The sequence below is a fragment of the Glycine max genome, chromosome 3 (assembly GCF_000004515.6).
Source record: "Glycine max cultivar Williams 82 chromosome 3, Glycine_max_v4.0, whole genome shotgun sequence".
NCBI classification, from domain to species: Eukaryota; Viridiplantae; Streptophyta; class Magnoliopsida; order Fabales; family Fabaceae; genus Glycine; species Glycine max.
This window is the reverse complement of record NC_016090.4, coordinates 44333941-44346346: the sequence shown is the minus strand read 5'-3', so window position 1 is coordinate 44346346 and position 12406 is coordinate 44333941. Positions and strand designations below refer to the sequence as shown.

At 30.9% G+C, this 12406-nt stretch overlaps 2 protein-coding genes across 3 annotated transcripts; one reads left to right on the top strand and one right to left on the bottom strand.

Moving 5' to 3' along the window:
- Positions 1 to 555: 555 nt before the first annotated feature.
- On the top strand, positions 556 to 3775 carry LOC100792129 (galactinol synthase 2). Its single transcript, NM_001356376.1, has 4 exons — positions 556 to 1006; positions 2296 to 2616; positions 3128 to 3262; positions 3365 to 3775. The coding sequence occupies exons 1-4, from the start codon at positions 668 to 670 to the stop codon at positions 3563 to 3565; spliced, it is 996 nt and encodes a 331-aa protein (NP_001343305.1). The 5' UTR covers positions 556 to 667; the 3' UTR covers positions 3566 to 3775.
- A 1821-nt stretch (positions 3776 to 5596) lies between these two features.
- On the bottom strand, positions 5597 to 9173 carry LOC100811613 (WAT1-related protein At1g09380). 2 transcript variants are annotated; one of them, XM_003520739.5, is made up of 7 exons: positions 8757 to 9173; positions 7646 to 7708; positions 7050 to 7166; positions 6689 to 6938; positions 6455 to 6613; positions 6166 to 6317; positions 5597 to 6020 (listed from the first exon to the last, which is right to left on the bottom strand). In XM_003520739.5, exons 1-7 carry the CDS (start codon positions 8930 to 8932, stop codon positions 5837 to 5839), a joined length of 1101 nt encoding a protein of 366 aa, XP_003520787.1. In that variant the 5' UTR covers positions 8933 to 9173; the 3' UTR covers positions 5597 to 5836. The 2 variants fall into 2 exon arrangements, with proteins under 2 accessions (XP_003520787.1, XP_025983728.1); XM_026127943.2 differs by lacking the exon at positions 8757 to 9173 and adding an exon at positions 7799 to 7952.
- Between the last annotated feature and the right edge of the window lie 3233 nt (positions 9174 to 12406).

The following is a 12406-nucleotide window of genomic DNA, read 5'->3' as shown; positions in this document are numbered from 1 at the left end:
ATAGATAATCAAATTTCAGAGTATTTTGATACAATCTTTGATCGTTTGCTTTCAAAGAAAAGCTTAAAATCAGAAAATTTATTGATTTCATTCTGTCCATTTAAACGTATTTGCAATAAGAAAAGGCATTTTCATACACTGAAAAGTTTAATTAAGTCATAAAAATGAATCAGAATAATCGTGGTACGGTTGAATTGCCATATACGAGGATATTCGCTCTATTATTGTTGTGTTCGCGCTATCTTGAGCATATGGATTTTTAGAATATAGTGATATGAAGTATATTATATTTTATAATAGAAAGATTTCGTTACTGTGCTTGAGATCGAACTAACTCCAACATTGAATATATAGGTAGAAAACGTTAAAAGTTGGACTAAAATGATAATATAAATTAATTAAGCAAAAGCTTGATTATTCAATGAAAACGGTTTGGCACCGTAGGATCCAGAGAGCATCTCTCTAACCGTTGGATCAAACTACACTAGCAGAAAGAAACAGCCTCCAACTCCATGAGGCCAAAAAGTCTATATAAGTCACCATTTCTCACACACTACAATTCATAACAACCAACCTCTTCAGTGATTTTTGCTTAATTACTAAACCAAACCATTTCTTATTCCCTCATCGAAACCTTTTCTTTCTATATATTTCCCTTTTCAATATCATGGCACCTAACATCACCACCGTTGTTGCCAATGCCACCACTGAGCAATTACCCAAAGCTCATGGAGGAAGTAGTGGGCGTGCCTTTGTGACTTTTCTTGCTGGAAACGGTGATTATGTAAAGGGTGTTGTGGGTTTGGCCAAAGGACTGAGAAAGGCCAAAAGCATGTACCCTTTGGTGGTTGCTGTGTTACCAGATGTTCCTGAAGAACATCGTGCGATTCTCAAATCCCAAGGTTGCATTGTCAGGGAGATTGAACCTGTGTACCCTCCTAAGAACCAGACCCAGTTCGCCATGGCCTATTATGTCATCAATTACTCCAAGCTACGTATTTGGGAGGTATATATATATATATATATATATATATATATATATATATATATATATATATATATATATATATATCTTAACCTTTTCTGTCAATTGGTTTTTTAGTTTAGTACACGTATCAGTATAGAAGATTTTATACAGTTTTAACGGTTGAAAATTAATATTAGTATCACGATTTTAATAAATTTACCGTAAATCAAGTTTGTAATTTTACAAAGTGGGTTTGGTTTTTTATGGTTGCGTGGGTTACACGTAGTATGCATTGGTCGTTTAATTTGGAGGAGTTTGGGAGATTCTGTCACCTTTTCTATTGCCTTGTGTTGTCTGGTACAGTGGAAACCGTTTTGTGATGCCCTCTCCACCCTTTCAATAATCATTTATATTTTTTTTATTTAATTAGTCATTAAATCCTTAGAGTTACAAAGCTTTTTTTTTTTCTATAGTTTAAAACATTTCAATATTCCCTATAATTATAAGATTTTTTTTGTCCTCGCTTTCAAGTGTTGAAAAAAATTATAATTATAGGGAAAAAATATGTTATTTTAAACTATGAAGACAAAAAAAAAAAATGATTGCAGGAACAAAATGAGGAAGAAACCGATATTTTATTTGCCCTCTGAATTTGATGGAATACCATTTTTGTACTTAAACAAGTGTAGTACACGTTTATAGCTCAATATAATTTTTGTACCTAAAAGTTAAAGTCCCGAACTGTTTTTAAGATAAAATTAGTTAAAAATTTACTTGAAAATTAAAAAAATTAGTTAGAAGCTGAAAACTTAAAAATTAATTTATTAAATTAAAAATATTCGGTATTAAAATAACTAAAAAATATAAAATGATGAAAAAATAATATCATAATTTATTTTAAAAAGATAATAAGAAAAATGAATAAATATATTAAAGATAAAAATAAAAATTAGAAATTAACGTTTTAAAAAATATTAGTTTCAGTAAAGTTTTAAAAAAAATCTACAAGCTCCTAATAAATTATTAAAGCAAGTTTATTTATGCAACAATCAAATAAATTTAGCAAAAAAAATTATCTTTATTTGCACCCTTTTATTTTCTCTTGCAGTCTTTCATGTTTTGTATTTTTTTTAGAAATACTATTTTTCAAAAATAAATTTTTGGAATTTACCAAAAAGTAGGGTGTAGTGAAAACAAAATTATTTTTTTATCAATAAATAATAGTTTATTAGTTTCGTTATTGAAAACAAAATCATCTGATCCGAGTTTTTTTTTTTAATTCTGACATAGTTTAGTTTGATCTATATTGTGAATGAAATTATTTGCAGTTCGTGGAGTACCAGAAGATGATATACCTAGACGGCGACATCCAAGTTTTTGGAAACATTGACCACTTGTTTGATCTTCCTAATAATTATTTCTATGCGGTGATGGATTGTTTCTGCGAGAAGACTTGGAGCCACACCCCTCAGTTCCAGATTGGGTACTGCCAACAGTGCCCTGATAAGGTTCAATGGCCCTCTCACTTTGGTACCAAACCTCCTCTATATTTCAATGCTGGCATGTTTGTTTATGAGCCTAATCTCAACACCTACCGTCATCTTCTCCAAACTGTCCAAGTCATCAAGCCCACGTCCTTTGCTGAGCAGGTATATATTTGCTCAATTAATAGCATGCTTCACATGAAAAAAAAAATATAAAGCTACACATTTAATTTCATTAGTCCAGCACCATGTGTCGCATTATTAAATTGGTCTTATGTGTAAATGTTATAAGTTTGGTCCTTAGCACGGTTAACCTCCTTATGTATTCTTAATTTAGTTTTTATTAGTAAGAATTGGATTAAAATTGCGTGTTATACATGTAGGAATCAAATTAAAAATATACTATACATGTATATTGTATAAGGATATATAAGGGGATTATCCTCTGATAACGTTTGTATGTATAAAGTGATCGATTTAATACACTTTTTTTTTATATACAGAAACTAAATTGCCTATAAAAAGAAAAGAAAAAAGATATACAAAGACTAATTAAATTGAGAATTTGTAATACATATACATAACAACAAAATTATATATTTAACCAAAAATAAATTAGAATATGTGAGTTTCGAAGTGTAATTGTGAATTTGTTTTCATGTACGTGTCGATATAGGACTTTCTGAACATGTACTTCAAGGACAAGTACAAGCCAATACCGAACGTGTACAACCTTGTGCTGGCCATGTTGTGGCGTCACCCTGAGAATGTTGAACTTGATCAAGTTCAAGTGGTTCATTACTGTGCTGCTGTAAGTGTTCATCTCACAATAGATTCATTAATTAAACTTTTTTGTTTGATTTTTAGTTGGTAATGTTAATGATTGATGTTTCATTTGTGTTACACACTATAGGGGTCTAAGCCTTGGAGGTTCACTGGGAAGGAAGAGAACATGGATAGGGAAGATATCAAGATGCTTATGAAGAAGTGGTGGGACATATATGAAGATGAGACACTGGACTACAATAACAACTCTGTCAATGTGGAACGTTTCACATCAGTACTATTGGATGCTGGGGGTTTTCAGTTTGTGCCAGCACCTTCTGCTGCCTAATATGATTCACAGCTACAAATTAAAGTCTAATTAACGACAAAGTATATATGTATTGTTATTTGTTTTTGTTTTTTTTTTCGTTTTTGGGTCTTATGAACGAACCACGTCTATAGTTTTAATTTGGATGACCTTTTTGTATACAAAGTCACATGTGACGTCTTACAGCTTTTGATTATTATTAAGATTTAATTATATGAGTCCTTTACTTAATTTGTTTTCATTGATCAAGAGTTGTGGATATATATATATATATATATATATCTTTAATTTTATTAAATGAAATTTTAAGGCATGTTTACTTTGCTCTTTTTATTTTTCATAAAAAATATTGCTAAAAATTAAATGTTACCGATGGATTTTTAAATAAAAGCAACCAAATTAAATGAGGTTTAATAATGAAAAAAGAGAAGGAACGGCAAGGCAGAGTTTAGCGGACAAAGATCAAGTTCATTTGTCACTAACATAAAACTGATATACAACAATACGTTTAATGTAGAGCAGAGAGGATAGCATAATACTATTTATACAGTGTAGTCAAATTGCATGCACGCATTCATTTAATCTATATTTGTAATCATTGAATGAAGATTGGACCACTCAAATTTTAAATGTGCTCTTTAACATTGATTTACTGAAATAAATCATGAATTATCCTATTTTCATCTGAAGTTTCCAAATTATTAAATGTGTGAATGCATGGAATCCAAATCAGTTTCACAAGCAAGATTTGATCATAGGAGAGATTAAATATGATATGAGAAATATACCTGAAAGACCAAGTGATGCAAGAGGTTTAAAGTATTCATGCCCTTATAGTAACATACTTTAACTCCTAAAAAATTAAAAAAATATGTTTTTACTTCTATACTTTTAGTTAAATGTGATCAAGATACCTTTATTTTTCATATTGATGAATTTGGTACTCAAACTTTTAAAAAATACAGATTTTGTCCCTCTTACTATAAAAAAAAAATTATGATTCTTAAAGAGGAGAGAAATCCACATTTTTTTAATAAAATTTGATGACGAAGTTTATACATATAAAAATAGAAATATAGAATCCTTGACCACGTTTGCCAAAAAGTATAGGAACCAAAAATATATATTTTTTCTAAAATTGTGTTTCCTTGGATTATTTTAATAATTTAAAGAGTAAATTTTTTTGTATATTTTCAAAACATGTATATAAAATGGAATTCAGGTATGAAACTCTGCTAGGCAAGTTTAAATTTTCAACGATAACAATTTGTTTTTTAAAAATGAAAGTTTAAATTTTCAATAAGGCACGTGATTTGCACATCCTCACCATATATAGATGGATGTCCAAACATCAATTATCATATGTAGTTTGTATATTATGTCTTTTGCTACCTGACTACAAAGAAACATGACAGTGACAATGCGGTAAACAATGTTGGAATAAAACAAATCTCTAGTGTATCATATAGCTTTAAGTATGCAAGTGCAATATTTCCTTGGAAGGGTAAGTGTCAACTTATTGCAAAAAAAAAAGAGTATCATCAAAAGTCACACTTTTTAATCATTTTATTGAAGGGTAAGTGTCAACTTTGAGTGATTCTATCTAGCTATATAAAAAGGTTGAGGTGTGGGCAAGAGTAAACTCAGACTTTGATAACAGATTTTGGAGTCTCCCCGTTATTGATAATGGTGAATCTGGAAGTAGTGATCTAACACAAGAATCAGATCTTCTCTTCTGGTTTTAGAACAGAGCATGTTGGAAAGTGAGAGGTGTGGTGTAAGGAAAAGCGTTATACTTAAATTCTAGTAAATGCCATTTGTATCAATATTAATAAAAAGCGTATTATATATATATATATATATATATATATATATATATATATATATATATATATAAAACGTTATATTTAAATTCTAGTAAACACCATTTGTATCAATATTATAGCTAGTTCCATAATCTTATATCGAATCGTATTAAAGAAATGGAAATTTTGAAAAGTACCCTACTGTAAGATTCGGACTAAAATCATAGTTTAACATTTCTGACACATATTAAAGGGATAACTGATTCCGGGTTAATATATAAATAATAATATATGTCTGCAATGCAACTGCAAAGAGTTGTGGACCACTATCAAATGTGACACAAGATTACACACATATCAAAATTCAAAATTCAAATTTACTAGTAGGAGCAAAAAAAAAAAAAAAAAAAAAAAGTCAAATAACCGAAACTTGTCAATCCTTAGCTACTAGCATCTTGCGACGAATCTCACTCTGCCTCGTCCTTCTTCATGCAATAGCACAACGATTATTAACATTGGATGACACATATGATTGCAATTCCATGTCATTTTTCGGATCCTTGACTGCTTCTTTAAATGCATCTTCAATACCGTCTTCCTTGTTCACCTCTTCACTCTTTCCCCAAAGAACAGAATAGAGACCCAAAACTATCAAGAGAGACCCTACGGCACTATATATAAACCAAATCAAAATATGTATGACTCAAATTTAATTTTATATATATATATATATATTTATTGTAAAAGACAACATGTATAGTTTATTTACTAGTTATAGATAAGTTATAAGTAAATAAAATGCACGTGATTTCTTACGTTCCAACGTATAATTTCTCACGAAGTAAAGCCCAGCTTAAAATGGCAGTGAGGACAAGCTGCAAAGGGGTAAATACAGAGACATAAAGAGGACCTTTTCTCTCAATGGTCCACGACATGAGGCAATACGCTAATCCAGTGCAAAATATTCCCTGGAACCAACATTAGCATATAGTTACTATTTGTTAAAAGAAATTATTAATTAATTCTTTGACGAGGTTAATTAAAAATAGTAGTAGGTAATTAATGTTCATATGTAGAAGCTTGCATAATGAATTAATGTACCTACCGCATAAAGAGCAGAGGAAAGTCTCATAGCATTGTGGAGTGACCAAGCTGAGGCAGTGTGGTCGACACACACGGCAATGATGATGCATTGAAAGCTTGCCATGAAACACATTAAGCCAGTGCTCGTGTAAGGAGCTGAAAAAGTCTTGCTTATGTCTTTCTGAAAAGAGGAAACAAAACTTAATGATTCTCTAAGTTCTAATATATAAAGGGAAAACAAAACATTGATGCTTACTTGAATTATGAACCATGCTGCCCAAACAAGGGTGCTAAGAATTACGACTAAAGGGCCTAGAAACATGTTTCCTTTGCCAGAAGAGCTAGTTCCTTCCATTTTCTCAGCATATCTCCAGTGAATACTTGATTGGCCTAAACCAATGGTTTTTCCATGGTAAAATGACAAAAGCAAGGCTCCGCTCACACACAATATTGTCCCGAATACCTTTGCTAGCCCAGCCCTCTTCTTGATTCCCAAATTCTCTTGTCTAATTAACCATAAAAAATTAAAACATCAAATACCAACTTTCTTTAATTTTTGGCCATTTGGAAGGCCTAGTGTGGAAATAAATTATAGGTTCAATCTGTTTGCTACCAACCTGAAGAGAACTGCAAGGATAAAAGTGAAAGCTGGGAGCAAATTGGTCAGTGCACATGCAATTGTAGCGGATGAATATTTCAGCCCCACAAAATAAAGCATCTGATTTCCTGTAACTCTGCATATTCAAGCTGAGGTGTGTCATTAAAATGCCAATATGCTCATGAAAACGAGATATATAGTCCATGATCTTCACTATATTATATATCTATAAGAGATTTTATCAATATTTTCTTTCAGTGACTTGAATAAATAATTTTAAAAATTTAAAGTATAAATAACTGAATTTCCAATCCCCCATTTCACATGAATAATTTTCATCTTATTCCACTTCTGTATGGTCTTAGTAGATTAAAGAAGTCTGCATGCGGAACAAATTATTATCTGTATACTTCTGCATTTTGAAGTTGCTTCGGGTTAACTTCTTTTTCAAACTAATTGGCTATTCAGTTATCGATGGCTTTATGGTTTTTCTTTTTGAATTATTTCACAAAAAAAAGAGAGTAGAATCTGGTGTGATAATCAAAATAAATAAATAAACAAATAAAAGATATTACAACTTGAGCATAAAAGGATATAAAAAGACCAAAAGCTTACCCTGTCAGGGACGAAAATAATATCTGAAGCATAAGACGTTTTGTGATCCTGGGAAGCGTATTCCTGAGAGGAAAGGAGAGATAAAAAAAAATGAAGTTGACTTATCAAAACCTAATAAAGGATTACAAATTCATTCATGCATGATGCATTTACTGATCAGGGTAGTTTTGTTCTTTGTCTTGTCTCTATTCACTCTCTCTACTCTTTTGTTGTGTATTTCATAAATAAAGTTAATGCCTGCCTCAACAAGAACCTGGCAATTTCCACCGAGATTATTTTTCGAAGAAGTACGAGACAAGCCATAAATGAAACTGCCATATTCAAGTCATGCGCTACTGCAAATCTATGACTCTATATCCTTTTAAGAAACTCCGTGCAACGTGTTGCACTACTTGGTCTTAAGAATAGAAAGTTGCTGGCACGTAACATGCCCACAGACTCATAACGCGTCCTACATGCATAACGTTAGCGTCGTCATCGTTTATTGGTCTCTACACTCTACACAAATGAGAACAAGACAAAGAGTTCATGCATAACATGCGTTTTAATCAAGCTATAGGAGCTTAATTACCCCCATTAACTGCGACTAATGCATGGTTGGTGCCTTGTTGCTAACTTTTTTTGTGTTCTTCTCTCCTTCTCTTCATGCATGTTCTTCCTTTGTAGCTAGGCAAGAAAAGCCTCACGCATGAATGTTTATTTTCCAGTTTCATTAACCGTTTGAAAACCTTTGAGTATGATATAGTCCGACGACGCTAATCATGTAGAAAAACAACTTCTTTCTTTTTCTAGTTAGGAAGGATGCTAAATTTGCCTTACTGTTTTTCTAATGATTATTTTTGTGAAATAAATGGAAAGTCCGCTACTTAATCATCAGAACATGTAGCATTTTTCTTTTGAGTGTCTCTCTACTCCATTTTTTGGATACAAGAAACATATATAGATAGATAAATAACACATATGAATCAACCAAAACAAAAGGGATATCGACGGTGACACTCAATGTGAGAATATTATAAGTGCTTCAAAGTTGATCAAACCCTTTCATGCATGCATTGTGTATATATATGAAATAAAACAAAATCAGTAAGGGAAGTATATATATAATTACCATTCAAGCCAATAAGCAAAGGGAGCAATGGACACAGTTGCAAAGAGTTGTCGATAAGCAACAAGGACAAGAGGGCTCATGCCAGATTCTATTGCAAGCTTTGAAGTAATGTTCATCACTGCATAGACCAATTGTACAAGAACCATTAAGAGGAACGCAACGAGACCGGCACCCATAATATTAATTCTCTCTTAATTTCACTCCTCTGCCTTTGAACTTTAGAGAGAGTTTTGTATTTGAATTATGAAATGCATGAGAGACAATACTATACGTGTTTATATAAAGAGGAGCCGTGTACAACTTTCGTGAAGTAACAGACAAATTAAAGTAACGGTGACAAGCTGCAATTCAATGTTTATTGTTATTTTTTTATTACACAAAAGAAACGGGGTTTCCATCGATTTCTTGCTGCACTTTAGGCTTTTGTGCGGGGTTTGGTAGCTTTCAATATTCATTAGAGTGACGAAGGTAACTTATAATAACTAGTTGATTCCAGTCATGTGCATGTCAACAAAAGCAATAAAATCAAGGGACCCATCACACTTCTCGTTGTAGGACCATTCATTCTCACAAGTCACACCCTACCCCCAGGCTTGTTCCACGTTGCAACACATTGCATATGCCTTCTCTCTTCCTTGAATTAAGCAGCATTTTCAAAATAAAAACAGCTATAGAGAGACTGGGGAAGTTTCACTTTCAGGTACCTTTAATTTTTAAGGGTCAAGTTTGTTACAATTTATGATATCATTTAACTCCTTTGCCTTGGGAAATGTAAGTGAAGTAAATTTTTCCAGGCTACAGTTATGACTGTGCAGATCTCTTTTATTCATATTGCCAAATCTAAGGGCCTATTAGGAGAGATGGCTTTGAAGTTAAACTAGGCAAACTTTCAAAATGCAAGGTTTTTCTAGATTTTACTCCATTCCTATATTATCATATTCACCTTCACTTACCCTCACGAGAAGTTTGTTTCTAATTTTGAATAAACGTTTTTTATAATGCTGTCTTAATACAATATATATAGACATTTGCTTTAACCATCTAGATTTCAAACTTTTCTATATATATGGGTAAGAGTCATCATCTATTTTTTCTCGTCGCGTCCAATTTGTCACTAATACATATACGTGGTGAAAGGAGAGAAAAAAAAATATCAAAAGAGAATGTTAACTAGTGTTGGAACACGAAGTATATATATATATAAAGAAAAAATAGAAAGTTTTCTAATGAAAAAATCTTTATCAATTAAAAAACGAGAAATGAATTTAATGATTACTACTGCTTTTTTAAATAATTAACCGCGTTTTAATAAAATTTTAAATGTACTGCTTAATAATGAAATCATCAATACTTGTACTGCTTAGCAAAACCCAGTTATTAATTAATATGTAGTGATATATGCAGTTTAATACTGCAAAATGCTTATTTTAGATCTGTATATGTGGCACATATTCATTTATTACGGCATAATCCGAGGACTTAATTAATTCATACGTAAGGTAAGGCTAAGGGTATACTTCAGCTTAGGATCCAAACAAGTGTCGGGCTTTATTTCAGGAAAAGTAATGCAGCCAAACTATAATGATAACGAGAAACAAAATCAACACGTATAGGTAGAGTACAAGAGATGATAAAGAGCAAAATATTACTAATATAAGCATTATTTTTTTGGACATGAAAATCCCTTTTTAAATGTAGAGATTGTAGGGATAATTTTTATTTATTCAATAGCATTTTGATTATTTTCATTGAATTTTAATCAATGTATAATTAAGTTTTCCTTTTTTTAAAATAAGGACAATAAATTTCGTATAAAATACTCAAAAATCCACTAGCAAACAAACCCAATGGATTTTAATATAAATAAGTTAGGTTATCTTTGGATAAATTTCTCCAATCATACAAGAGAAAAAAATAAGAAGAAAATTAAAATAATTCTCTGATACATCTCATAAGCTAATTTTAGCTTCTTCAAAAACTAATTAATTTTAATTTATACTAGCTGAATTTAATTTATGTGAGAAATTTATTTCATTTTTTCCTTATAACTATTTATAAATGAAAAAGTTTCAATACTATATATGTCACCTTTAGTGGGCTATAGATACCATTTGATAAATGTAAGTTGTGTTTTTTTTTTAATTTTTTTGTTCAAGTGATTTAATTAAATTGTAAGAGTAATTAAATTTATATTTGAATGCCTATAACTAATTAATGATTGATGTGATGATGCTTTGCTTATATTTGTATGTGTTTAGTGAGTTTATGGTGAGTTAGGACCTAGAGAAAGATGGATTTGTGATGATTAGTGAAAGAGATGTGAGTTTAGCAAATACATAGGTGTAGAAAGAAAAAATCTTTCCACAAACCCTATATCTCCCTAAAACCCTCATTTATGCTCAAACTCTCTCTCTCAACACAATTCTTTTCATATTTTTCTCTTCTCCAAGAAACCACCATAAGTAAACTTTGAACTTTAGTATTGTTGTGCATAAAGAGAGCGTATTTCTCCTCCCTTTAGTGATTGTTGACTAATCTTAGGTGAGAAAATCTTCCTTTCTTCCTCTATTTGAGTTCATTTTTTGTTTCCTTAGAAATCATACTTCCTCCATTTTTTATAAAACCATACTTCTTCCACATGATTAATTCAAGTCTCCCCAAATGATTAGATTAGAGAATAGAAAGTGTGACTATGTTAAGGAATGCACTTGGATTAATCACTCAAAAGGTGAAATCTTCTGGGAGTAAGGTGTCAACATGACGTGACATGATAGTTAAACATGTGCACTGATGATTGTGTGACTTGAGAATGATGTGTTACTTGAAGAGTTGTAGTAGTACATGACCGTTGGAAAAGTGAGGGATTTTTATATCACTTTTAACGTATTGATCTTATATTTCTTTTATATGTTTTCTTTCAAAATGAGTTTATCCTTGCGTTTTTTGTTGAACTGTGATGATCGTGTCACTTGATACAGGAGTAGATTATGATGTAGCCTCTAAGAATCATGTCTTTCATAATTGATGTGGACTTGGTGATGAACTTAAGAGCAAGATCCAACCCTTCGTCATTTATTTATGTTTTGTCTTATTGGAGATAAACTTAGGATTTATATATCTTCATAGATTTATATTGTATTTATTCCATGAATGGGATCCTAATTGAATTTTGTTTGGAGATTTGTTCGTGATGTTTTGATGATGTAGTTCCTTGAAGTATATGCACTTATATGTTTTATGACTTTGGGGACTTTTTTTGGATGATGTTTATATGACATACTTGTATGTATGAAAAAAAAATATTTGCATTTTCATTAATTAAACTAATTTAAGATTTTTAAAGGGATTAAAAATAATTTTTGTGTGTTAACATCTTAGTGTTTCATGTAATGATATTTAGGGTTGTTACAATAGACTATTGTAAAAATATATTAGTAGCATTTATTTATATTTGACAACATTTTTTAAATGTTTGTTATGAAAAAAAATTAATAACATTTTATGAAGTGTTAGATAAAAAAATATTATTAAAAATCATATATGTCACAGTATTTATTCAAACAACTTCAGTCATTAGTTATTGTATTCTACACATGTATTACATCAATTTATTTTAATTGGTGTAGAAAATATAAATGGCTTTAATTCAC